At 33.2% G+C, this 25,025-nt stretch overlaps 1 protein-coding gene across 1 annotated transcript; it reads right to left on the reverse strand.

Annotated features, from left to right (window-relative positions):
- Positions 1 to 18,365: 18,365 nt before the first annotated feature.
- Positions 18,366 to 19,307, reverse strand: LOC100717088 (olfactory receptor 8K3-like). Its single transcript, XM_003467822.2, has one exon. It carries the CDS (start codon positions 19,305 to 19,307, stop codon positions 18,366 to 18,368), a length of 942 nt encoding a protein of 313 aa, XP_003467870.1.
- Positions 19,308 to 25,025: the final 5,718 nt, after the last annotated feature.

Raw genomic sequence — 25,025 nt, forward strand, 5'->3', positions numbered from 1 at the left:
TATTTTATAGTTTGTTATTCTACCTGAATACTTTCATTTTATTTTTAATATCTATAATTTGTGAAAAATTTACTACAAAATGAAGAACATGTCCATAAAAATGTATGTTAAATTTTCCTAAAACTCAGTAATTTTAACACCTCATTAAGGGATCAGGGATGAATTGTATTTGTACATTTAGTTATGTAATTATTATTATTATTATTATTTTGTCTTTTAAATTTTTATTGGTACTGGGGATCGAACTCATGACCACCTGCTTGTAAGGCAGGTGCTTATGCCGCTGAGCTAAACCTCCAGCCCCCATGTTATGTAATTATTAAATACTAAAAGTTTCCAACAACTCACAGTAGTGTCCAGAGCCAGAAATAACTGGGGATTAGAAGATCCCAGAAACTTGTTCAATTACAGAAATTTCAAAATAAAGCATTAAACAAAATTGCACCCTATTTTACACGTAGTACTATCAATTTTGACCTCCTTTAGATATGAAATCTATAAGTATATATATGACTACATTATGCTAGTTATATGACTATATATGATTTTTTTTATTTTCTAAGAAACCACTCACTTGTATATATGCTTATGAGCTTAAAATCATTCAACCTCTCAGATTAGATGAAACTGCTCAAAAATAAAAACCAAAAGGAAAGGAGAGATTTCTTATCGCTTCTCAGGTGTTATGCAATGGCATAAAGTACAGAAACAGAATTATAAATGCTCTTGATTAGATGACAAAGCCAAAACAAATCTGCAAACACTTGAATGGATTTTGAGACATTAGTTTAAATGCACTGCATCAGAGGAAGCTGTCTGCCTCTGTTACTTGGGATGAAACGCCATCTCAATTTTCCAAGCACATCTTTTAAAGTGGAACTCAAGGTTTCAAGGGTAATTTATCTGTTTGAAAAACCTTTTGAACCTCTCCCTAAGGAGATGTCAAGCAATTTTCTGCTTATCCGGGAAGCCTCTGCGAATTAAATCAAATATCTGGCGGTTATCTACTTATTTTCTGACTATAATCAACAGTGTCATTGTGTCATCTATTTAATTATTTAGCTATGTATGTATTTCACATTCCTGTTAAGGAGTCGGTATCCAAAGCATTTGGATTCAAGTTATAATTAGAATCTCCTACTTCCATGTTCATTGCAACACAATGCAAAATAATCAAGCTGTGAAAATTTTAATCATCCATTCATAGATAATTACAGAAATCACTTGTGATTGATAGACACAGCGTATCACTCAGGGTTTAGAAAAGAATTCTACAGTACTCAGTAGTGTAGGGACAGGTGGTCATGAGCTGTGAGCCTGGTAGGATCCTGGTAGACATGTGATCCTGCAGGCCTGCGGCATAGCCAGGTGAGCTGAATGTCCCGCCCCTAGACTTGAAAATAGCAAGGATGAATCTAGAGAGATTTGTGCTATGTGGAATGAACCAGTAACAAGACAAATACTGTATATTTTCACCTACACAGTATTAGACATTGAAAGCATTCAGATTTACAGAATAGAACATAAACACAAAAAAAGTTGATTGCAAAGGACGAGGGCATTGTTTTTGTTTGTTTGTTTGTACTGGGGATCAAACTCAAAACCTCACTCTTGCAATGCAGGTGTTTATGACACTGACCTAAACCCTCAGCCCTCCCAATGTGAATGCAAAAATCATATACTGAAAATATGTGCTAATGAAAGAGAGAAAAAATAAAAATGTGACTCAGTGTCTAGCAGATAATCTCAACAAATAATCCTGTTTAAAAACAATCTAACATTTTTGGTTTAATTTAAAATGTTCATAACACAAAGAAAACAAAGTACCCTGTACTCAGTAAGACATAATTCCTGATGACACAAACCACGTAGTAGACATACAATAGAACTTGCAACAAATATTTATTGTAGCACATAGAAAAAAAGCATCTCTATTACTGTGTCTCATTATGCCCTTCTCTCTCATTGTCTCCAGTCAACAGCAACCATGGAATGGAACCAGGTGTCATGTGAGGAAGTGGCACTTAATTTTTGTGACTTCCAAACACCTACAACCCCATTGCAGTCCTGAGAAAACATCAGATAAATCCCAAATGAAGTCTCCTTACAAAATATATGGCCCTCACCTCTCTCAGCTTGAAGGGTTCTACCATCAAGCAAAGTCTGAGACAAAGTCAGGAGCCAAGAGACAAGAAAGCAAACTGTGGCCCACTGGATGGAATCCTGAGAGAACAAAATCACACTGTCAAACCTAAGGATGCTTCAGGGGATTCACAAGACGAGTCCAATTTAGGATAGTGATGGGGAACATGTCTCAAAAGAAAAAAAAATAAAAAAGGGAATTTAGCCCATTGTGAAGGTCCAAGACTCAACCTGTAGCATCACACACACACACACACACACACACACACACACACACACACACACACACACAGAGCCTCTTGTGTGGACAATGTCATCACTGTCATGTAGGTGATAATGAATAGGGAAGCTTCCTAATTGTCCTGTAGATGAAGAAATGTCTTTGCAAACAAGTGTATGGGAAATTTGAAAAATTTGAGACATAAAGTTATAAAGTGCTTCACAAAATCATATAAAAGTAAAGAATCCAGTTGCAGGGCCTCTGTATGGACTTCAGGCTTCAAGGCCTTTGCCTTGTCTAGCTGGACTCAAAAACACCTGGGAAGAGAAGGCCTGCAGGATTTGGGGGGTCCTCAGAAGCCCTCAGGTGTGTTCAGCCTGGGTGAGACTCATAGCAAACCATGGGAGACAGAGAGGACAGCATCCTTCAGGCTCCCTCCTCCTGTCTCCTCCCTTTGCTTCCCACACCCAGCCCATATCTCCTAGAACACTGGTTGCTGTAGGTGGCAGCCCTCTATACAGGAGCTGCAGATCCAAGCTGTAAAAGTGTTTAGCATGCCCGGATCTCCATAAGCTCCAATAGTGCACAGATGACAGAGTCTGAAGACAGCAGGCCTACAGTGGTTCCAAGGAACTAGCCCCAGAACTAGCCTTCAGGGTGGTTCCTCTGGTTAACCCCTACAGATTGCTTTCAGCTCAGGTTCTGATACTGTTCTTCTAGAATACTGGAATATTAAAAGTATGCATAGGAAGAATGACTCATCAGTTTCATGTCTGTACCACTGAGACATTTTCTTTCAAACAAGTCAGCCAGAAGCATAACTATATGCCTCACATAAGGCCGTGGTACACATCCAACCTCAAGAGGGCACCAGTTGACTATCATGGACTTTGGATTAGGGAAGACAATGCTAAGCAGAAGCATTCTGTGTTGCTGAACTTTACTCTAATCACCCGCAAGCTGGTGATTAGGTATTCCTATGTGTGATGGTATTAACAGCTACTTTGAAGAAAAAACAAAACATTATCGTAGCCATTGCTGACTTCCTATCATCTTGTTATGTAGTCCAGTAATGCTTTTATTCATTTTAATTGGTTTAAGTCTATTTTGTATGATTTTATTTCAATGTTGGTGAAGGATGAATGGCTATTTTGAAGAAAACAAGACAAGTTACTGTTGATTTTCATTTTGTCTGGCTATGAAAGCCTATAATGCTTTCATTCTTTTGTTTCAAATTGTTTTGTAGTATTTTGTCTTGCTTGAATTCATTGTGTGGGAAGATGCAGACAACTCTTTAGAAGACAACAAGAGATAGTATGGTAATCACTATTGATTTCTTGCTGTCTTTTTTCGAAATCCTGTATTGATTGCATTGCATTGTTTTGTTCTGATCTGCTTTGTTCTATTTTGTTTTATTCTCTTTAAAGTAAAAAAAAAAAAATAAAAAGAAATCTCTAGACAAAAAAGGCTTAAGTTTTACACTGTGTATCTAACACACTAATCTGTCCCCACTCCATAAGCTATGACATGAATTATGCCCAGGCCTAGATCTGTGTAGACTGATGTAGCTATGCAAAGGAAATATTTCACTAAAGAGAAATCAGGTAATTCTACAGTTAGGATCTTGAAATCTTTGGTTAAAAAGGAAGTGAATGGGCTAATGATTGAGAAGCAGATGTGCTGAGCTGTCATAATCACCACAGAGACCATGTGAAGAGTAGAGATAAAGGATTATCTGCACCAGTATCAAGTGCACTATTAGCCCATCCTACAACCCAATATGCAAGAAACTCAGGCAGGACAGTGCCATATAGAGTGACACATTCTCTTCTTTTGGAGAAGCACAGTGTCTTGCATGTGGAGCACAATGTACAAGCAAGGAGTACACAGTTCTCACTCTCTGGTGTCAAGCTGAAAAGCAGATCACATGTTGTGCTGGAGGAACCTCTTAGGAAAGGTTTCGGAATGCATTGCAGATCAATGATCATCACTGGAATGAACACATATGCAGGTAACACTAAGTAAGGTTTGTAGACAGAGCTATGAATGTCTGATTTAATTTTACATTCACAAATTTTCCTCCAATTTGTAAGGCCAACACTAGACCCTGGCAAAACCTGAGGCTCATACAATTTTTTTATTTAGTTGTAATCAGCTAGCTGTTGGTGATAGTACTACTTGGGTGAGAATGTTTCATTTCATATGGCAGAATTTTTGTCCAAAATTGACCTGGATTTCAATTGTGTGTGCAAAGTTACAAACTGTTGGAGTAGAAAATTTACATGTTCTAGTTGGAAATGATATAAGGCAGCCAGCCTCTGAAGAAGTGTACAAAAATATCTAAAAATCAAATTTTCCTCTCAATCTGACAAAACAAACAAAAAAATAGAGATTTTTGGAGGATTTCAAAAGAAAAGAAGGCCAATTATCATGGTGTTACTCTACCGAATTATATATATATATATATATATATATATATATATATATATATATATTTAGATTATATGTTTTTAGATTTTTTTAAGATAAATGTAGATTCAAATGTGGTTGAAACAAAGAAAAGATTCATCTTATCTGTTTCCCTAATTTCCCCAGTGGCAACATTTTGCCAAATTATATCCCAACTTCGTAACCACAATATTGATTGAGTCAATATATAAAACATAACTCTCTCCACAAGATCCCTCACACTACCACACAAAATTTCCTGCCTACACACCTTATCCCCTGGAAGTACCTGGTCTCCATAAGTGCAGTGAAACAGAGTAGTACATAACTTTTGAAGATTGGTTTTTTTCACTTAGCAAAATTCTCCAGATTCACCTACCTTGGCGCATGTACTTGTGTGAACAATTACTCTTTATTGCTAGGTAGGATTCAATGGAAAATTTACACTGCACTATAGTTAGACATTCACATTTGAAAGACATGTAGGTTGTTTCCAGTTTGGGGCCGTGATGTGGAGAGCTGTTGCATGAAATTATGTACTACATCTCATGGGAAACTTATCTCATTTCTTTGGGATGAAAACCAAAGAGTGCAATAGGTGGATCATATACTAGTTGCATTTTGATATTTTTAATGCTTTTTAAAAACCAAACAAACCAAAATAACTAGAAGACCACAATATGCAATGTATTACCTGATGTTAATTTCCTAATTTTTGAAATTCAGTATCATGCTTGATGTTTTTAAAGAAAACAACAAATATTTTTACTCAACAGCTTAAACATTTTCCATTCCCCTTAGTGATACCTCAGTGATCCAGTTTCTCTGCATCCTTGCCAGCGTGTGATGTTTTAAACACATCTTTTTAGTCTTTAAAGTAAGGTGTAACATAAGTATAGAACGGTTAATAAAATGTAAGTGTGCTATTTCTTTTTTGGCCACAGGTTCTCATGGTGCAGTTCACACAGGCCTTTTAAAAGATATTTAAATAACTATGTAACTACTACTTAGGTTTGAAAAATTGCCCTCACTCAAGCCCTGCAATTTGCTATTATCACACAATCTTTCTTTTCACAGACAAAAATACCATATTGACCTTTGTAGTAATTATTTCATTGTTTTCCATTTTCACTGTTATTTTGGCTGGAAATTGAACCCAGGGCCTTTGCACTAAGCTGCACCTCTGACCATTTAAAAATACATTTATTTATTTGTTTGTTTCTATGTACAAGGTCTTGAGAATGGGATTATAGGCCTGAGGCACCATGTCTAGCATCAGTGTTTCTCTTAATAGCTGTATCACAAAGAATCATCTGGAACAATGTATTTTTAGTACTGTTTGAAACATTTTTTAGGGCTGTCACTATCTGCTATCCTCCCCTGCTCTGTATAGAGACCTAGTCACATTAAACGTTAAAACGTAAGTCAGATACAGACTTAAAGAAAAAATTGTAAATCAATTTAACTGGAGGCTTTATAATTAAAGATTTGAAAGGAATCAGAATAAGAGATTGAATACCTACCATTTTTCTTTTGTTTTGGTTTGATTGAAAGGCAAGAAAAACAAAATTGAATTCACATATAACATACCAATTTTCATGGAAATAAGAAAATATTAGAAACATTTCCTCTTCCCAGTTTTGGAGTTCAATGATAAATCAAATCCTAATAAAAATGAGTATTTTGCTATTACCATAAAAGCAAATACTTAAGAATCTCCTGATATTCATACTCACATCAAAAAGACATTTTGATGCAAAAAGATGCACATTGCCCCACTGACACATCTGTTATGAATCACACTCCTATATTCACTAATGGATTTATTGAAGGCTAAATTATTTTTAGTGAATTACACAAAAAATCTAGAACCAAAATATATAAATATGTGAAGGACATCAGAATGAGAGACTGAATTTCTGCCAAATGAATTTCTTATATTTTAAAAGTTATGTTGTTTTTCATATGCTTTTATTACCTCTCAGTTTTGTAAACCATGAGGTACAGAATTTTGCATCTAATTATGATGTAAGACTTGAAAATTCTACATCTTTTAAAGATGATTATAGGTACGACACCTCATGTTAGGTGTCATGAATATTTATATCTGAGAGACAGAATTCTTTAATGCTTCTTGGGCATTATGGACTAACAAAAGGACCAGAAACTGAACCGGAAGCAGCCAATTATATTAGATGACAAAATCACCATTAAATATGAGCGTGACAGTAGCCACTGGAACATGGTACCACTTGAAGCTATTTGTCTTTGTTATTGTATTAAAGCATCTCTCTTGGTTTCCAATGAATTTTTTCACATGGAGATTTCAAGATCAATTTACATATTTTTAAACTTTTCCCAGTATCCCAAAGAATTTGCCAAACTATGTTTTCATCACTAAATCATCTGAGATCTCAATAACGTGCCTGGAGAGTTTTTACTAATTGTCAAGGGCAGTTTTTCGTTGTGATATTTTGCATATATGTCTGTATTTTGTATTCCAGTAATGCTGCCAGTGGATGTGTATCCAAAATATTGGCAATATAATCTCAAAGAGATATTAATATTGTCATGCTTATGTAGCATAAATAAACATCACCAATATATCAAAACAAGCATATAGCATTTAATGGAGACATGGGCAAATAAAAACATACAATACATGGAATTTTTCAGTATTAAAATATCATATAATAGGTTAAAATATTGATGAATCTAAAGAAAATTATATTAAGGTAAAATAGTCAGTTTTAGGACAAATATTGTAAATCATATAAGTAATATGAAATTTTTAATTGTGTTGACTCAGAAAAACCAATGTGGTTTCAACAGGCTTGGAGTTGGAGAAGTTGCTAATACAGATGCAGTCCAAATCTCAAAAACAGGAAAGATTTGCAGGACTGCTATAAACATTGCTTCTTAAATTAATAATATGGTTTTTGTTTCTGAATATATTACAAAAGTACATTTTATGTTAAATATAATGAAATATTTGTGAAAAAGAAATGAATAACCAAAACATAGTATAAGAGGTAGGGATTTTGAAAACATACCAATTCCAAGTAGCCAGGCAATAAAATTCACTTCCACTAGAAATTCTTTATATGAAACATCCAGGATAAGATGATACATCAAGATGGTAAATAGCTTAGCAGATAAAGAAAACAGTGAGGAATAAATAGGATTGTTTAATTCATATTTTCACCTACTAGACACAGTATAGAACTAGACATGTCTTGTACTTGAACAACATATAAGTGTAATAATCAACACTAAATTGTTCAATTTAAAATTGTGTGTCATGTGAAATTTTATATCAATGAATTAATGCAAAATAATGTTATATATCTTACCTGTGCTTTGTTTTATTGCTTTTTTAAATAAAATGCTCACTTTTACATTTTGGGCATATATTGCAATAAAATATCTCTTTCTAATTAATGACAGTTTTTGGTTTATAGAAGTTTTAAACTTGGGGCACTCAAAATAGTATATATTTGTAATTTATCATTATTTGTGTGATTATGGGTGTGCATCACTGTGCAGTCAAATGCTCTACCACTGAGCTATACCTCCAAACATCACTGTGTGTGTGTGTGTGTGTGTGTGTGTGTGTGTGTGTGTGTGTGTAATAAATTAATCATTCCTGTAAATCTTACATTTCTGGAAAATATTAAATACATTATTTTTTTATTTTTTGAAATTACATCATGTTTAGATACTCTAATGATTAGTACATAGAAGTTCAACTAAATTTTTATACACATTACAGTTTATTTCATTTTATCATATAAATCATATTTATGAATCAGAAACCTCTGTACCACTATCCTCTTACAAAAATAGATAAAATATATTAAGTTCTCTCTCTGAATGGTAGTACACAGCATCTGCCACTTGTCATTCACATGAAAGTGAATCACTCTGCAAATGTTTTGATATTTTAAATAAAGCTCCTTGCTACAGTAGTGAATGCCAATTTTGTACATTATTTTATATTTGATAAGGTGTTTTTGAACCCATCCGTAGTAATGCACTTACTGAACAGTAGTCCCTGAATTTATAATCACAAACTTAAAAATTAATTCTCAAAATTCTGTTAAGACTCAGACTCCAAACATGAGAGCAGATATAATCTCTTTGCTCTGTCTTCTCACTATAATTTTGACAGTGCTAAATTTATATTTTAAGTGTATGGGAGAAAATTTTATATAATCCTATATTTTTCATTCTTTTGAAAAACACTGAAGATCAAAACTATTTTCCATTCTGCCTCTTAGATACAACCAAAACCTTTTCTTTACGTAAAATGTTGTATTGAAACAATGTCTTGCCACGTTGCTATGCTGGTGGTCTTGAACTTGTGATCTTCCTGCTTCAGCTTCTGGCATACCTGGCTTGCCAAGCTTGTGTAACTGCACCTGACATATCATTATTAAATGAAAAGTAGGAAAGAAGATGCCTGCTGTACTTTCATTTTCATACTAACTGTTATATTTTATTGAAAGAGAAAATGATTTCATTCTCTGAACACAAACTGCAGATATTTCTCATTTATACTTTTGGCATCGAGAATCCCTTCTCTTGAGCTCAGGGGTTTATGGAAATCATGCAGCCTTGCTTTCCATGCCTTTGTGTTCAGTGATGACCCTCAGAGTCTCTGTGCCACACATCACTGCTTGCTAGGATGACAAATCCCACTTCTTTCTGTACAAATGGCAGCCACTTCTTGCCTCTTCTCACATGTGTTCATTAAATTGGTGAAATCTTATGCAGTGTCCCTCATCTCCTTATTTGACATTTTGACACTCAACTAAAATGACTTCTGTTAACTAGCTGTGCTTTACCAAATTTCCTGATGTCCGTTGCTTCCATTGTGCAAGCTTTTTGGAGAATGCCTGATGATGAAGGAAATAAAAATGTGTTTCCTAAATGCTTTCAGTGAATTGAAGTGTCCATTCTGCATTGTACCCTCTCTTCACATAATTAATGTTGCTTGGCAGCCTGATTGGATGTCCAGTAGGAAGTAGTAATGCAGTCTTAAAGATGTGCTGGGGTGGAGACTGAAGAGGCAAATCTTGAGTGTCTCTTGCAGGTGTCTGGTCCCTTCCCATTTGGCACTGCTTTTGCTGTACTTCCGGGCTACCATGAACTAGTCACTCCTTCACCATGAGGTTTCTGCCTTGAATTCTGTTATTGATGGACCGAATGCCCTGAAGCCATGATCAAAAATAAAGCCTTCCATTTTTAATTGTGCATGTCTGATAGTTTGTTGACATCTATATCCCTGCTGAATGTTTATGGTACAATAGAGTAAGAAGCTCCTAACAAAACAGGAAGAAACGAGAGATGATGAGATTACCACACAGGAAAGGAAAGCTAAGCATGTGTGCTTTCCACTGAGCTGTCTGAGAACATGGCCGTTTCATTTTAATACAATCTGAATAGAGGTATGAACCATAGAACAGAAAGACAGAATTTGGTTACTTAAAATCAGAAGGTGCGACTTACAGACAGACAAACAGAAAGACAGACAGAGACAGAAACAGAGACAGAGAGACAGAGAGACAGAGACAGAGACAGACAGAGAGAAAGAAACAGAAACAGTGACACATACAGAGACAGACAGAGTGAAATAGACAGACAGAGGCAGAGAGAAAGAGTTCATAATAGTAGAGGAGTCCATAATAACAATTTACCTCCCCTTGGTACTGCTAGTATCACTAAATTTCTACTGCACCTTATTCCCTGTTACCAAACCTACTCTCATTTGTGAACTTGAGTCTTATAGATCCTAATCACATTTGATTGTGCTATAACAGTTCATCAATGATAATGATGTTTCACTGGAAATGGTTGAAACTCAAACTTTCTGCTACTTGAACAACAAAATTCCAAACAGTCTGCTTGGTGTCCATAATTTTGCTTCAAAACCAAGACAAGAATTCTACTTGAAGCAACCTAGAAGGGCCAAGCCTGAGTCATACATGATTTCTCACGGTGGTAACAGAAGGGCGATGTGAGTCTAAACACTGCCCTAGCCCAACAACATGCACTGCTGGTATTTGTGCATTTACAAATTTTTCATAGTGTCCTTGTTTTGTACTTTATTTTTGTGAAATATTGCAGCCATAATTCAAAAGAAATTTTGTGATGTCAGCAATAAAACTGAGGAAACAGTAAAATAACAAGAATCATGATAAAGAAAAAAAATATTGGGAAATTGTTAAAGGCCTGGAAAAATGTATTTATAAGTGTAATTTTCGGGCCTCAGGACCAATTATTTGCTTTTTCCTTATTTCTTTTAGGAAAAATACATTCAGTTCTTGACACTTTCAATGTTTGCACAAGTATTTGGAACAAATTGAGCTTGACAACATGTATCACTGTATCATACTTGAAAGTCACTTTAACACAAATAAAACAAAAGTGTTTTATTATTTTGTTCCGTATTTTTTTCAGAACTGTAGAGGTTCATCTACTACCAATAAAACCAATTCTTAAAAATATTTCAAGCCCATTTATATTTACTATACATTCTGAAATCAAAGAGACCAGGTTCTCAACAAGTTCCCTTACTATAAAGATTCCTGTATATAAAAAGTTTTAAGGGGAAATAGTATGTATCTATATCCATGTTTATCCATCTTTATACATGTTGGAAGAATGTATTTTATATCTTTGTTCCTCCAACTGAAAGTCAATTGATTCAATATTGGAATAATCAGACTATAAAATATTGATGTCCTGGAAAACGTGAGGTCATGAGTTAAATCCTCAGTACAAAAAAAGTATTGATAAATCACTGTCCATGCAGTGGTTATATTTGGGCTTCATATATATAAACAACATAGTTGTGTAGAACACTGTGACAACACTCAAATTGGACATGCAGGTAGAAAAGACCTTGTGCCTACCTTCAACTGAGTTCATTCTGAGGATGATGATGAAGATGAGCAGGTGCAATACAAGGAAGATCAGAAGAGAGAATATAAAATCAAATGATGAGAACAACAGAATTATCAAATCAATGTCATGAGTGTTTGACAGGCCAATGACATCAAGGTCCGCTGTCACAGTTGAAATCTCTGATGACACTGTAGCCACAGAGCAGTAAAGTGAAAATCTTCACTGTGAATTGAAGAGACAGAGACATACAGTAGAGATAGGGAACTGTTAACTTCATCCAACATGCTCTTGGTGACATGATGACAGTGCAAAGCAGTGGGCTACTAATGGTCACATAATGATCCTAAGACTTTTCTGAATGAATAAAAAGATCACTGTCAACAAGTGCAAGAAAGAAAGCCAACTGTGTGGACCAATCATGATAAGAGATTATACTTTCAGCCACAACGAATTAATCAACATTTTTGGTCCCATAGCTGTAGAATAAGCAAGGTCAGTGAAAGGCAGGTGTCTGAGAAAAAAAAAAATACATGGGCGTTTGCAGCCTAAAGTCCACCTGGGAGAGGAGATCATACCCAAGTTTCCCACCAGTGAGATCAGATAGATGACGAGGAACAGTACAGAGTGGAGCCGGCAGCTCAGAACAATCTGTGATGCCTAGTGGAATGAACTCGGTCACTGCTGTGTGGTTGTGTGATCCACTGTAATCCCGGGTGACCAGAAGACCTGTTCTGCATAAAGACATCAATAGTTTTCCAATAATATCATCTGAGTAAATTTTATTACACAGAATTAGTGCAAAAATAATTTGTGAGAATTTTTCATTTTAAGATAGTTGAATTCAAGCCTAAATTTCTTCACTGTACATCTGTAGTTATTTTCCTAAAAAAAATTCATTTCCACAAATATTTAGGTTTTCCAAACTGAGAAATGCATTACCATTGACATGTAATTGTTAGAAGACATTAACCTGTTAAATATTCTATCATATTCCAGTTCCAACTAATATCTACACAAATAAACTCTTTCTAAAATTTAGGAAATCTAATACATAGACAGATAAAAAAATTTGAAAAGTGTTGGACCATTATACATAAAATTATAAAGATATTGGTGTTTCAAAGAGACAAAATAGAGATCTATTCTACTGAATTTTAAATTCTGTAATTTTTTATGTTACAATCAACTCATTACATTTCTTAGCTGCATTCAATAATGAGATATGTTCATGCATTACAACAAAAGACATTCTAAAGATACATTTCTAAGCTTCATATGAATTACTGTGTTATAAAATTTTGAACTACGTTTCTTTGAATTCTAAAAGTTATTTTAATAAACTGTACATATTAAAGATAGTACTTTTCATTTAAAATATTAGTTTCCCCCTTGTGGCACTGTCATTATAACTATTAGTTATATGTCATTATAACTATACTTAGCTGAATATAACAAATAAGATACATGATACATGACCTAATTTCATAATATTAGGAGAAATTTATCAGAATTAACCTGCTAATTAAAAAATTGGTCTATATAATTTATATAATAAAGTTGGTTTATATAATTTTATATAATAAAAACTAAAAGTTAGCTTAAGATAAACGGGTAGTATACTTGAAAGAGAAAAACTAAATATTTATAATGCATTTTAAGCTTCTTATTGCATAAAACTTTTGCTATGTATAAAGATACATAGAGACAAAATAAAATGTATTAGACTTGAGAATTACATGCATTCCTATTTCAATTTAAAGTACTACTTTGAGTTACATCCCTCACATCTTTTGAAAATCTTATAAAACAAAGAATGTAGATATATAAACATATGACCAAGTAAAATGTAATGTGAAAATCTTAACTAAGCCAGAAACTGAAAAGTAAAACATGAAAGCAAGTACATAGGAGGGTGAGACAATTATTTATTTTATACTATACTGTGAGAACTATCTTCAAAATTAAAAATAATTTATGCATTTTCTAGTGAAAATTGTAGACACATTTCTCTGAGCAAAATGACAAAATGACGTGTTTACAATGTGTGTAATCTGTGTTACATGCAACTTACACTTTGCTTCCTTACAAAAATGCCTCAAATGCGCATCACTCCCTTATAAACTCTCCTTGTTCACTTGCCAACTTTCTCATATTAAATATGAAGGAATTGTCATGCAATAACAGTAAAGAAACATCACAAGAAGCAATATAAATCTTGGTTTTTGTTGTTTTGCTGCTGTTTGTTTAATTTTCAATCATGAAAAAATGTCAAAAAATAAAGTGCATATAGTAAATACTGATTTTCTTATATGTAAGAAAAGATAGTTTTTCTCAAAGACTTGGAACTTATTGGAAAAAAAAAAACTAAATTGCTCTTCCATGCTTTTCAATCTTTCCTTGACGTTTCAATTTTATTTTAAAAATTTACTCAAATTCACCACAAAATAAATAATAGTATTTCCATAGAAAACTAAAATTCTCCAGAAATTCAATACTTTTCAGAACTAATTGTGAGGCGCAGAGTCCATTTTTTCTGTATCAAGAATGAATCGTATTTTATACATTTAGCTAAATAATTTTTTTTAGTACCAGGAATCAAACTCAGGACCTTGCACTTGCAGGCAGGAACTTGTACCTCTGAACTATATCCTTTGCCTTAGTCATGTAATCACTAAATATTAAAATAGTCTCCAGAAAGACACAAAACAATATAGAGTTAGAATAACTGAGGACTGGAAGATCATAGTAGCTGGTCAAATCACAGAAGTTTCAAAATATGCTACCAAACAAGATCACATTCTGTTATTTATGCTTTATCTCTTCTTGACATTGGTCCCCATTAGATATGAAGATATATATATATATATATATATATATATATATATATATGTGTGTGTGTGTGTGTGTGTGTGTGTGTGTGTGTGTATTTTAAAACATGCACACTGTATGTGTTTCTGAGATACTTAGGAGCATCCATTTCAGCTGAGGTGAATATGTTCAAAAATTATAATCAAGAGAATAAAAAGAGGCCCTGTCACTGCTCAGGAGTTATGTGGTTCAAAAAAGCACAAAAATAAAATTGTGAACATTCTCTCATTAAATGTCAAGCAAAAGTGAAAATGTGGACATTTCTGTGTATTTTAGGATATCAGTTTAACATTTGGCACCATAGCAGGCCATCTGTCTCTGTGATCTGTGATGAAAACTCACTCTCAATTATCCCACACCTGTGCTTCCTAACATGGAATTTAAGGCTTGCAGGTAATTTATCCTTTTTGGAAAAGCTTTTAAATATGTCTCTGAGGAGAATGCCAATACATTTGCTAGTTATCCTTAAAGTCTTTGAGAATTTTATGAAATTTCTAGAGGTTATCTATTAATTGTTACAGACTACAATCAACAGTGATTTGGACTATACATTTATTTATTCATGTAGCTATGTGTTTACTTTACAATTCAGAAATCCCATATATGAATTTTTATGCAAAGCACTAGTATTATGATCTCAAGTAGATTTGGATACCATTATGTTCCCAAAAATATAACATACTGTGATCAAACAACAGAAAACCTTAATTATCTATTGATAGATGAATACATGAATAGTCGTCGATATATGGGACATGTAATTCACTGTTTAAAAAGTGAAATTCTGCACATTCAATAGGAAGCATGAACCTTAAGAATATTATGCTACATTAAATAAACCAGCAATAAAGCAAATGGAGTAAATTCTCATTTATATATGTCCTCAAAAATATAGAATACAAACAGGAAATTGTAGTTTCTAAACTCAAGAATTGAGAAGAAAGGAGTCACTAATAAAATTTAAATTATTCAAAATAAATGAATTTATGATATGCAGTGTACATAATTCAAATTACATTGAATAATACAATACTTATTGTAAAGTTGAGTACATACCTTATAGTTACCATAATAATTTTTAAAGGACTAAAATTCTGGCACACACTATGACAAAACCTTGAATACTTACATATTGAAAGAAGTCTTAAAATTAGATATCTTTAATGTAAAAAAAAATTACAAGAAATTTCCAAAGTGTAAAAATATATAGAAATGAAAAATAGATATCCAGGGGCTAAATAATTTCAAGAAAGGTAATAATTACAACTTGGTTATGCATTATAAATAAAAATACATTGGAATTAAACAGGAGGTATATAATTGGAATATATAATTATTGTCACTAAAGTGTTCTACTTAAAACAGTTTTGTGATATGTACTTGAGCTAAATAATCAATTTTAAATAAGCATTTATAGTCTTTCACATGTATTCTAGTGAAGTAAACTATTATATTTGGTTCATAGAATTTATATGCATCACTATTAATGAATCTTATCTATGTTGTACAACAAAATTCGCTGTATAATGATTTTTAATTTATAGAAGTTTAAAATTGCATGACTCAAAATAGTTCATTATTGACAAATTTTTCTTTTCAAAATAAAATCCACTACGGTGTCTTGCAAATTTTAGTAACAATAAAACTGCTATACATTTTCCCGAATTAAAATGTTTTGTTTTCTAAAATTTAAGTTTTAATTTTCATTAGTCTGTGTGGGCATACATAATGACTATTCATTGTGGATACTTGAACATTCACATGGCACATTTTTAACACTTCCTATGTTCCTTTCCCTCATCCTGCCCACTAATCAATCTCTTCGTGCCCTTCCCATTTGCAAAAGATCTAGCACTCTACTACTTTTTAACTAGACATTTATTTTGTTCATTAATTTATAGACACTTATGGTTTCCCATATAAAGGAACCATATGTTATTTAAGTTTGTGTGTCTTTTTATTTCACTTTTTGGGCCAGAAATTGAACTCAGGATCTGGAACTTTTCAGGCAAGTGCTATGTCACTGAGCCATATCTATGGCCATCTTCACTTTCATTTGTTTTTGAGCTGTATCCACTTTCCAACAAATGACTCCAACTTATCCTTCCTGGCAGAGTGGCACTCTATTGTATTTCAATACCATGTTTTCTTGATCTGTTCTTCTGTTTATGGACATAGAGTTTGCTTCTAAGATTCAGCTTTTACAAATGGTGCTGCTGTGAACATGAGCATGCATGGATCAGTGTAATAGCCCTAACACTTGGCACTTTGGCAAGATACCTACTGGTAAAAGGAAGGTTTGAAATGAATTTTGACATCCAGTTGTTTGTGAGATTCACACAGGCATTTGCATACTGAATGTGTTCGATTATTTTCCAGTGAACAATGTAGGAAGCAGGTTCCTCTTTCTTCACAACCTGCCAAGAATTTGTAATTCTTTGATTTCTTGATGATCTCCATTCTTAGAAGAATGAATGATATTGCTGTTAGTTCAATTCACATCTCTAAAATGTCCAGCAAAGTGGATCATTCTCTCATGCTTTTCTGGACCACTGGAAATTCTCTTGCTGAGAAGTGTCCATTCATCTCAGTCACTCGTTTTTTGATTTGGTCTTTATTTGAGGGAGTCCAAAGGTTTTGGGTTGTGTATATAATCTAGGCCATTGTCTTAATTCAGAGATAAGGATCACACATTTTTCCACATCTATGTGATTTTCACTCAAATTTTGAGTTGCTTCATTTGGTGTACACAAACTTTTTAATCTGGTATAACTCCATTTTTATGCTACTTGATGTATAATTGTGTTTCTCTTTAGAAATTACTGTCCTGGGCCTAAGAATGCTTATTTTGTAGAATGAAGGTAGAAATACTAATCCATTTTTTTAAATATGTGGTTCAGCCCTGAGATTTCTTTGAAAAGTTTTAGTTATTCTATTTATGAAATTGGAGTATAGAAGTCATCCACTATGATTCTATTGGTGTTTATTTGATGTCTTCCTCCCAGTAGTATTTATTTTATGAATTTTGGTGCACCAAAATTCAGTGCATATGTATTTAAACATTTTCCTTCTAGTTAAAAACTTCCCTTTACCAGTATATAATGACCACCTTTGCCTGTTCTGATCAGCTGTACATTGCCATTTACTTTGTCTGAGAATAAAAATTTACTATTGCTGTTTTGCATGTGCTCAGTACATGGAATATTGTTTTCTCTCATTTGATTTTAATCTATTAATTCTTTGAATTAGATGAGCCTCTTTAATGCAACAGACTTTTGTGCTTTTAATCAAGTCTTAAACCTGTGCTGCTAACAGAGGAGTTGAAGTCATATTCATTGTGAGTTATTACTAAAAGATATTGACTTACTCCTCATTACATTCTTCTTAAAGTGTTGACTAAAATAAGAATATTTATGATTAAGAGTAAAAAAAAGTAATCAATCACAAAAATTCTATTGTACTACTTGAAAATATTACAAGACACACATATCTTCTCTTCAGTATTTATTATTCTTCCTTACTGTCAAACTGTATACAACTCTCTAGGCATCTATCATGGTCTTTAGACTCTAAAAGTTACTCTATTCTATTCTATTCTATTGCTATAAACAAAACCAATTACAATACTCATTTTGTGGCATTTACAATGTGGGAAGTATCAGTAGGACCAGTATTTAAATATATTGTGAGCCCCTCTGTGCTTGTTGTACATTCCTCAGGAAAATAGGTATAGTTCACATGTACACAGACTGATTAGAAATCACATTGTTTGGGATCTTTAAGAGCACATATTACACAATTTTCTTTGTGACCTTTGCAGGGCATATTTTACATCTTTATTTCTCAAGCTATAGATCAATGGGTTCAACATGGGGATTACCAGTGTGTAAAATATGGAAGCCACTTTGTCAGTGTCAAAGGAGTGACTGGATTTGGGCTGCACATACATAAATATCAAAGTCCCGTAGAACACTGTGACCACAGTCAGGTGGGACCCACAGGTGGAGAAGGCCTTGCGCCTGCCCTCTGCAGAGTTCATCCTAAGAATGGCTACGAGGATGAGCAGGTAGGATGCAAAGATAATCAGAAGGGAGGAAATCAAATTCAAAGCTGATAAGAATAAAATTATCACCTCAGCTTCATGTGTATCTGAGCAGGCCAAAGATAACAAGGGGAGATTGTCACAGTAGAAATGACCAATGATGTTGGATCTACAGAAGGACAAAGTGAAAACCTTTACAGTAACCAGAAGAGACACAAATGTGCAGTAGAGGTAAGATGTTGCCATTAGGGCCCAACATACTTTTTGTGACATGATGATATTGTAGAGGAGAGGGTGACAGATTGCCACATAACGGTCATAGGACATAGCAGCCAAAATAAAAAGTTCACAAGCAATGCACAAAAGGAAAAAAGCTAACTGCATAGCACAACAATAATAAGGGATTGTATTTTGATCTACAATGAAATTTTGCAACATTTTTGGCCCCACTGCTGTGGAATATCCAAGGTCTGCAATCGCCAGGCACTTGAGAAAAAAGTACATGGGTGTTTGCAGCCTGGAGTCCACCTGGGTGAGGATGACCATTCCCAAGTTTCCCACCAGTGAGATAAGATAGATGATGAGGAACAGCACAAAGAGTGGAGCCTGCAGCTCAGGACGATCTGTGATTCCCAGCAGAATGAATTCGGTTACCACCGTGAGGTTGAGCTCCTCCATCCAGAGAGATCAGAATACCTATTTTGTGTAGATGTATCATCATTAATCAATAGTGTTCCATTATTATTACCTGGACAAATGGAAGCCATGAAAATATAATCTGTTGAAAATATCCAATTGACACTATTTAACAATATGTTTACTTTTCATCAAAAATATTATTCACTTTCAGAAATACATCATTTGTAATGAAAAGAGAACTGTTACTTTCATTCAATGGATACAGGAGAGTTAAAGTGTTAAACATCATATTAGAATCATTTTGGAGCTTAAAATGGTGTCGACATCAATGACCATTTTTTTTTAAATTAAGGAAATATTATGGCTAGAGTGATTGATACATAGATACATGGTAATATGTGTTGAGATACCTATATATAGCTACAGATGCTTAAAAATGTGTAAAATATTTCATAATTGTCATATGTATAGCAATTACACAATGACACTGAATGTTTATATTCAATAAGATGAGATTCACATGAGTTGTAAAAAATTGCATGGTTATTCTTAAAAAAATAAATTAGAAAAAATTTTGACCCCACTACTACTCCTCTTCTAGGTATCTTCCTTGAAAAAAAGACATTATGTCAAGCGATTATGTATACTCATTTACAGCAGCACAAATCATCATAGCCAAGTCTTGGAGACAGCCTAGTAGTTCAGCCATAGAACAGATAAAGAAAAAAAAATTAATGTTTTATATATTACTAACCTACTGTAAATAAAGATAAACAAATCTTTTGTAGGAAAAAGAGACTTCTTCAGACTATAACGTGAACTATACCGTATATACAAACTTAAATATATCATAGTTTCTCTTATATGAAAAATTCAACTTGAAAATAAAGAGTAAATCTAAGACAGATAATGAGAAGAGAAATGAGGAAAGTAATCAAAATATATTATATATATGAACCAACTCTAAAAATGGAATACAAAATTATGTGTTGCAAACATGCACTAATAAAAACAAAATGAATAAATAAGATTCTAATGATAAAATTTTAAAACAGTGCATTAAATTTTGTGTGGTGCTACTTTGCTACCTTTCAAAACTGTTTTGATAAAATGTTACATAAGCTTACTTTATGTGTCTTTACTTATATATTAATACTCCTCTGGGAATATTTTAATCACTACTGAAATAGATAACAAATTAGATACAATGAACAAATTTTAAGATATGAGTAGGAGTTATTCGAATAGGTTTATATAAAGAAAAGCAAAAGTTCCCTCAAGATAAAAGCATACATATGTTGGTGAGTAAAATAGTGACACACTTATAATGCACTTTAATGTATCATTGTATAAAGCTTTTACCACATTACAAACCAGCTAGAGATAAAACAAAATGAATAAATCTTAGAAATTCATAAATTCTTTATGCTATTTGAGGTGCTACTTTGAATTACATCCATAAGAATTTATTCAAAATATGATATAGTGCAAATATAGGATGAAATCAGCCACATAGTATCTTGAAGACAATTAGCATTTTTAAAATATTGTGATAATTTTAAAGTAAATTATTAAATAATATCATAAAAAATAATGAATAATAAATAACATAGTATGAAATGTAGAGTCACACTTCTGTAAGTAAGCTATAAGTGGATAAATAAAAAGACATGAAAAATGTATTACATTTAACTTACACTTTGTTCACTGAAGAAATTTCTGAGATTATGGTCATTCTCTGATCTATATTCCTGCTCCAAAAAGATAATTTTCCCATATTAAATAATAAAAAGATTATCATGAAAAAGTTTTTAAAACACAAGAATAAGATAAAACTTAATTTTGTTAAGTGAGAAAAGATAAATATTTTTTAATAGCTTTGGGATTCAATGAGAAAAATCAAAACTTAATCATTAACAGTAGGTTAGTCTACCCATATAATCCTATTTTATTTTTAAAATCTTTACTTGGAGAAAAACTTACTACAAAATGTAAAACACTACCATTTCAATAATCTGCATATTAATTTCTCCTAAAACTCAGTAATTTTCACACCACAGCCTGAGGTAGAAATTCTATTTTCCTCATCAAGGGATCAGGAGTGAATTATAGTTTGTATATTTAGTTATATAAATATTAAATGCTAATATACTTCCCAGCAACTCACAGAGTGTGTGAAGCTAGAAATAACTGGACATTAAAAGCTCCCAGTAACTGTCTCAATCACTGAAATTTCAAAATGGAGCATTAAGGAAAATTATGCTCTATTTTTATGCTTTATCCTACCCCATATTTTTAAGATATATATATATATATATATATATATATATATATATATATATATACATTGATTACATTATCTTTGTTGTATGATTATATATAATACACAGTGTTCTATTTTCTAAGAAACATGTAAGTGTATGTATGCCTATGAGCATATGTATGCTGTATATGCTTCTAAACTTATGAGCATTCATCCTTTCTGATTAGGTGAAAATGTTAAAAAATAAAAGTCAAAATGAAAGGAGAGATTTCTTGTCACTGCTCGGGTGTTATGCAGTGTAGAAAACACAGAAACAGAATTATAAATGTTCTTCATTAGATGCCAAAGTCAGAGCAAAAATGTGATCATTTCTGTGAGTCCTGAGATACCACTTTAACGCCTGGCACCACAGGAAACTTCTGCCTCTGTTACCTGGGATGAAAATGCATTCTTGATTCTCCTGTGCATATGTCTTTTAACGTGGATTCTGAGGGTTTGAGGGCAATTTGTTATTTTTGAAAGAGCTTTTGAACCTGTCCCAGAGGAGATGCTGTGCAATTTGCTGCTTATCCTTGAAGCCTTTGAGAATTTAACCAACTATATGGATGTTTGTTACCCACTAATTCTCAGGACTGTGTTTAACAGTGCCATTGTGTCATCTATTAAATTTTTTAAGTATGTATTTATTTCACAATGTGGCGATCCCACTTTAGGGGTAGCTTTCCAAAATATTGGCATTAAGATCCCAGTGAGGATTGCCTACTCTTATGTTTACTGCAACACAATGAAAAATAATCAATCTGTGGAAATTTAATTACCCATTCATAGATGACTGCAGAAATAACTTGTGATTGACACACAGAATGCATCACTCAGTGCCTAGAAATCTGTAATACGCAATAGCGTAGGGACAGGTGTTTCTGGGATCTGATCCTGGTAGGACCCTGATAGCCATGTGATCCAGAAGAGCTAAGACATAGCCAGGTGAGGCATACATCCTCCCCCAGATGCGATGATAGCAAGGCTGAACCTAGAAAACAGTATCCTAAAATGGGATGAGCCAGTAACAAGGCAAATACTGTATATTTCTATCCACAAAGCATTAAACACTGAAAATATTCAGACTTGTGAAACAGAACATGAACATAAAATGATGATTGCAAAAGGCAAGGGCTTGGGAGAAAGGAGGAGCAGCTAACAGCCAAAATATTTTAATTATGCAAAATAAATGAACATCAGCTATTTGCTGTAAAACATTCTAAGTATGTTTTTTTTTAAATTTATTCAATTGGTTTTTGGACTTGGGATTGAAATCACAAACTCACACTTGTGAAGTAGGTGCTGTGTCACCAGCTATATCTCCAGTCCATAGTTATGTTTTATAGTACTGCAATATATGTTTTAAAATGTTGAGTGTATACCTCATGGTGAGCATAAGAATTCATAAAGGAGTGAAGTAGCAACAGGTGTTTTAGCAAAAACTTGAATAATAATTGATTCAAGGTTACCAGGCAGTCAGGATCCTCTTTACTATATAAAATTCAGAAGAGATATCCAGAATAGGAAAACAAATAGGGTGAATAAATGATTAACAGGGACTGGAGAAATTCAGGAAATGGGAGGAATTGCAACTTGGGCACACAGTGTAGATAGAAATGTTTTAGAATTAGACAGATTTGGACAGATTTATTCACTATTCATAAGCTACGACAATTTAATGGCATGTAAATTTTATGGCATGTGAATTATCTAAATAAACCAATTTAAATAAAGCTCAATTTGTAATATCTAAATGTTGTAAACCACCCAATTGACCATCAATCATTGAATGGACAAAGAGGATGTATATATATATATATATATATATATATATACACACACACACACATATATACATATACACATACACATGCAGTGGATGCTACTCAACCATAAAGAAAAATAAACTTGAGACATTTCTAGGTAAATGGATGCACCTTGAGATTATATTCTTAAGTGAAGCAAATTGGTCGCTCCTGTGTAAATATCTCATTGTCTCTCTGGCTTGAGAAATCACAAGTATAAATAAGGATCAACATGTATAACACATATTGTGAAATAGGAAGAGATTGTTCAAGAAGAAGGAAGAACACAGGAGGAATGGAAGAAAGTAAAAACTGAGAAAAGAAGGAAAAATATAAGTGAAGTTTTGTGAGTAATGAGGGGAACAAGTATTAAGGGGAAGCAGGGTTGAGCAAAGATGAATGGGAAAAAAAGAACTAAATATTATATAAATTCATGAGTTCCCTGTGATGAGTGCAACTGTTGTGTATGTCTCTAACTATGCCAAGAAACTTAATTTAAAAAGTGAAAAGCTCCGAAGGAAAAAATTCAGTGCTAATATCATACTAATATTATTCCTTACATTAATAGAGAAAACAATCTTAAAATTCATTGCATCAAAGACACTTAGAATGGTAAAAGCAATTCTGGGAAACAAGGGCAAGACAGGAGCATCATAGCTCTAAACTTTATATTAAAAGCATACTAATTAAAAACAGCTGTGCGCAAACAGTAAAGAAAAGCAAAAACAATCTAGTGGATTATGGAACAGATCGAGGATTAGGAGACAAATCCAGGCACATTTGTCTGCTTTACCTTTGACAAAGGTGCCAAATATTTTGTTGAAGGAAAAACAGCTTCCTTAAATGTTCTGGGAAAACTGGCTTTTTACAGGCCAAAGACTGAACCTACACCCAAATCTCTTACAATGCATGAAACTGAAATAAAAATGGATCCAAGAATTAAATATTAAAACAGAATCACTTGATTCACTGGAAGACAAATAAGGTAAAACACTTGAAGACATAGATATAGGCAAGGACTTTATGAACAGAATCCTAGCTGTACAGGAAACAATGCCATATAAGCATAGGAAAAATATTCAATATCACTGGCTATTGAAGAAAGGTAAATTAAAACAACACTGAATTTAACTTCACCCCAGAAAGAGTAGCTATCTTAAAGGGATCAAATAATAACAAATACTAGAGAGGTTATAGGAAAAAGGTACCCTCCTCATTGTAGCAGTTCAATCCAGTACAACTACTTTAGAAATCTGTATGGAGATTCCTCAAAAACAAAAAACAAAAATAGAAATTCCATTTGACTTAGGTTTACACTTCCTAGATACCTTCGAAAAACAGTTAAAGACATCATATTACCATGACACATGTATATGTAATGTTTCTAGCAGCTCAGTTTATAACAGATAAAAATATTGGCAGCAGCTTAAATGTCTATCATCAAGTGAATCTATAAATATAATGTGGCATTTTCATACAGTAGAGTACTACTCTGCCAAAGAGAATCACAATCCTAGATCATTTGAAGAAAAAATAGATGTAACTGGGGACCATCACGCTAAGTCAAGTAAATGAGACATCCAAGCTTTAACATTACATGGGTTCTCTGATATGAGAAACCCAATATGTAAATGAGGTATGAAATAACAG

This window comes from Cavia porcellus, unplaced genomic scaffold (genome assembly GCF_034190915.1).
Source record: "Cavia porcellus strain 051 isolate PalLab524CR breed Dunkin Hartley unplaced genomic scaffold, mCavPor4.1 scaffold_17, whole genome shotgun sequence".
Classification (NCBI taxonomy): Eukaryota; Metazoa; Chordata; class Mammalia; order Rodentia; family Caviidae; genus Cavia; species Cavia porcellus.

What these genes read in the sequence shown, in the direction of transcription:
- LOC100717088 (XM_003467822.2), bottom strand. Translation starts at nt 19,307, where the DNA reads ATGGAGGAGCTCAACCTCACGGTGGTAACCGAATTCATTCTGCTGGGA.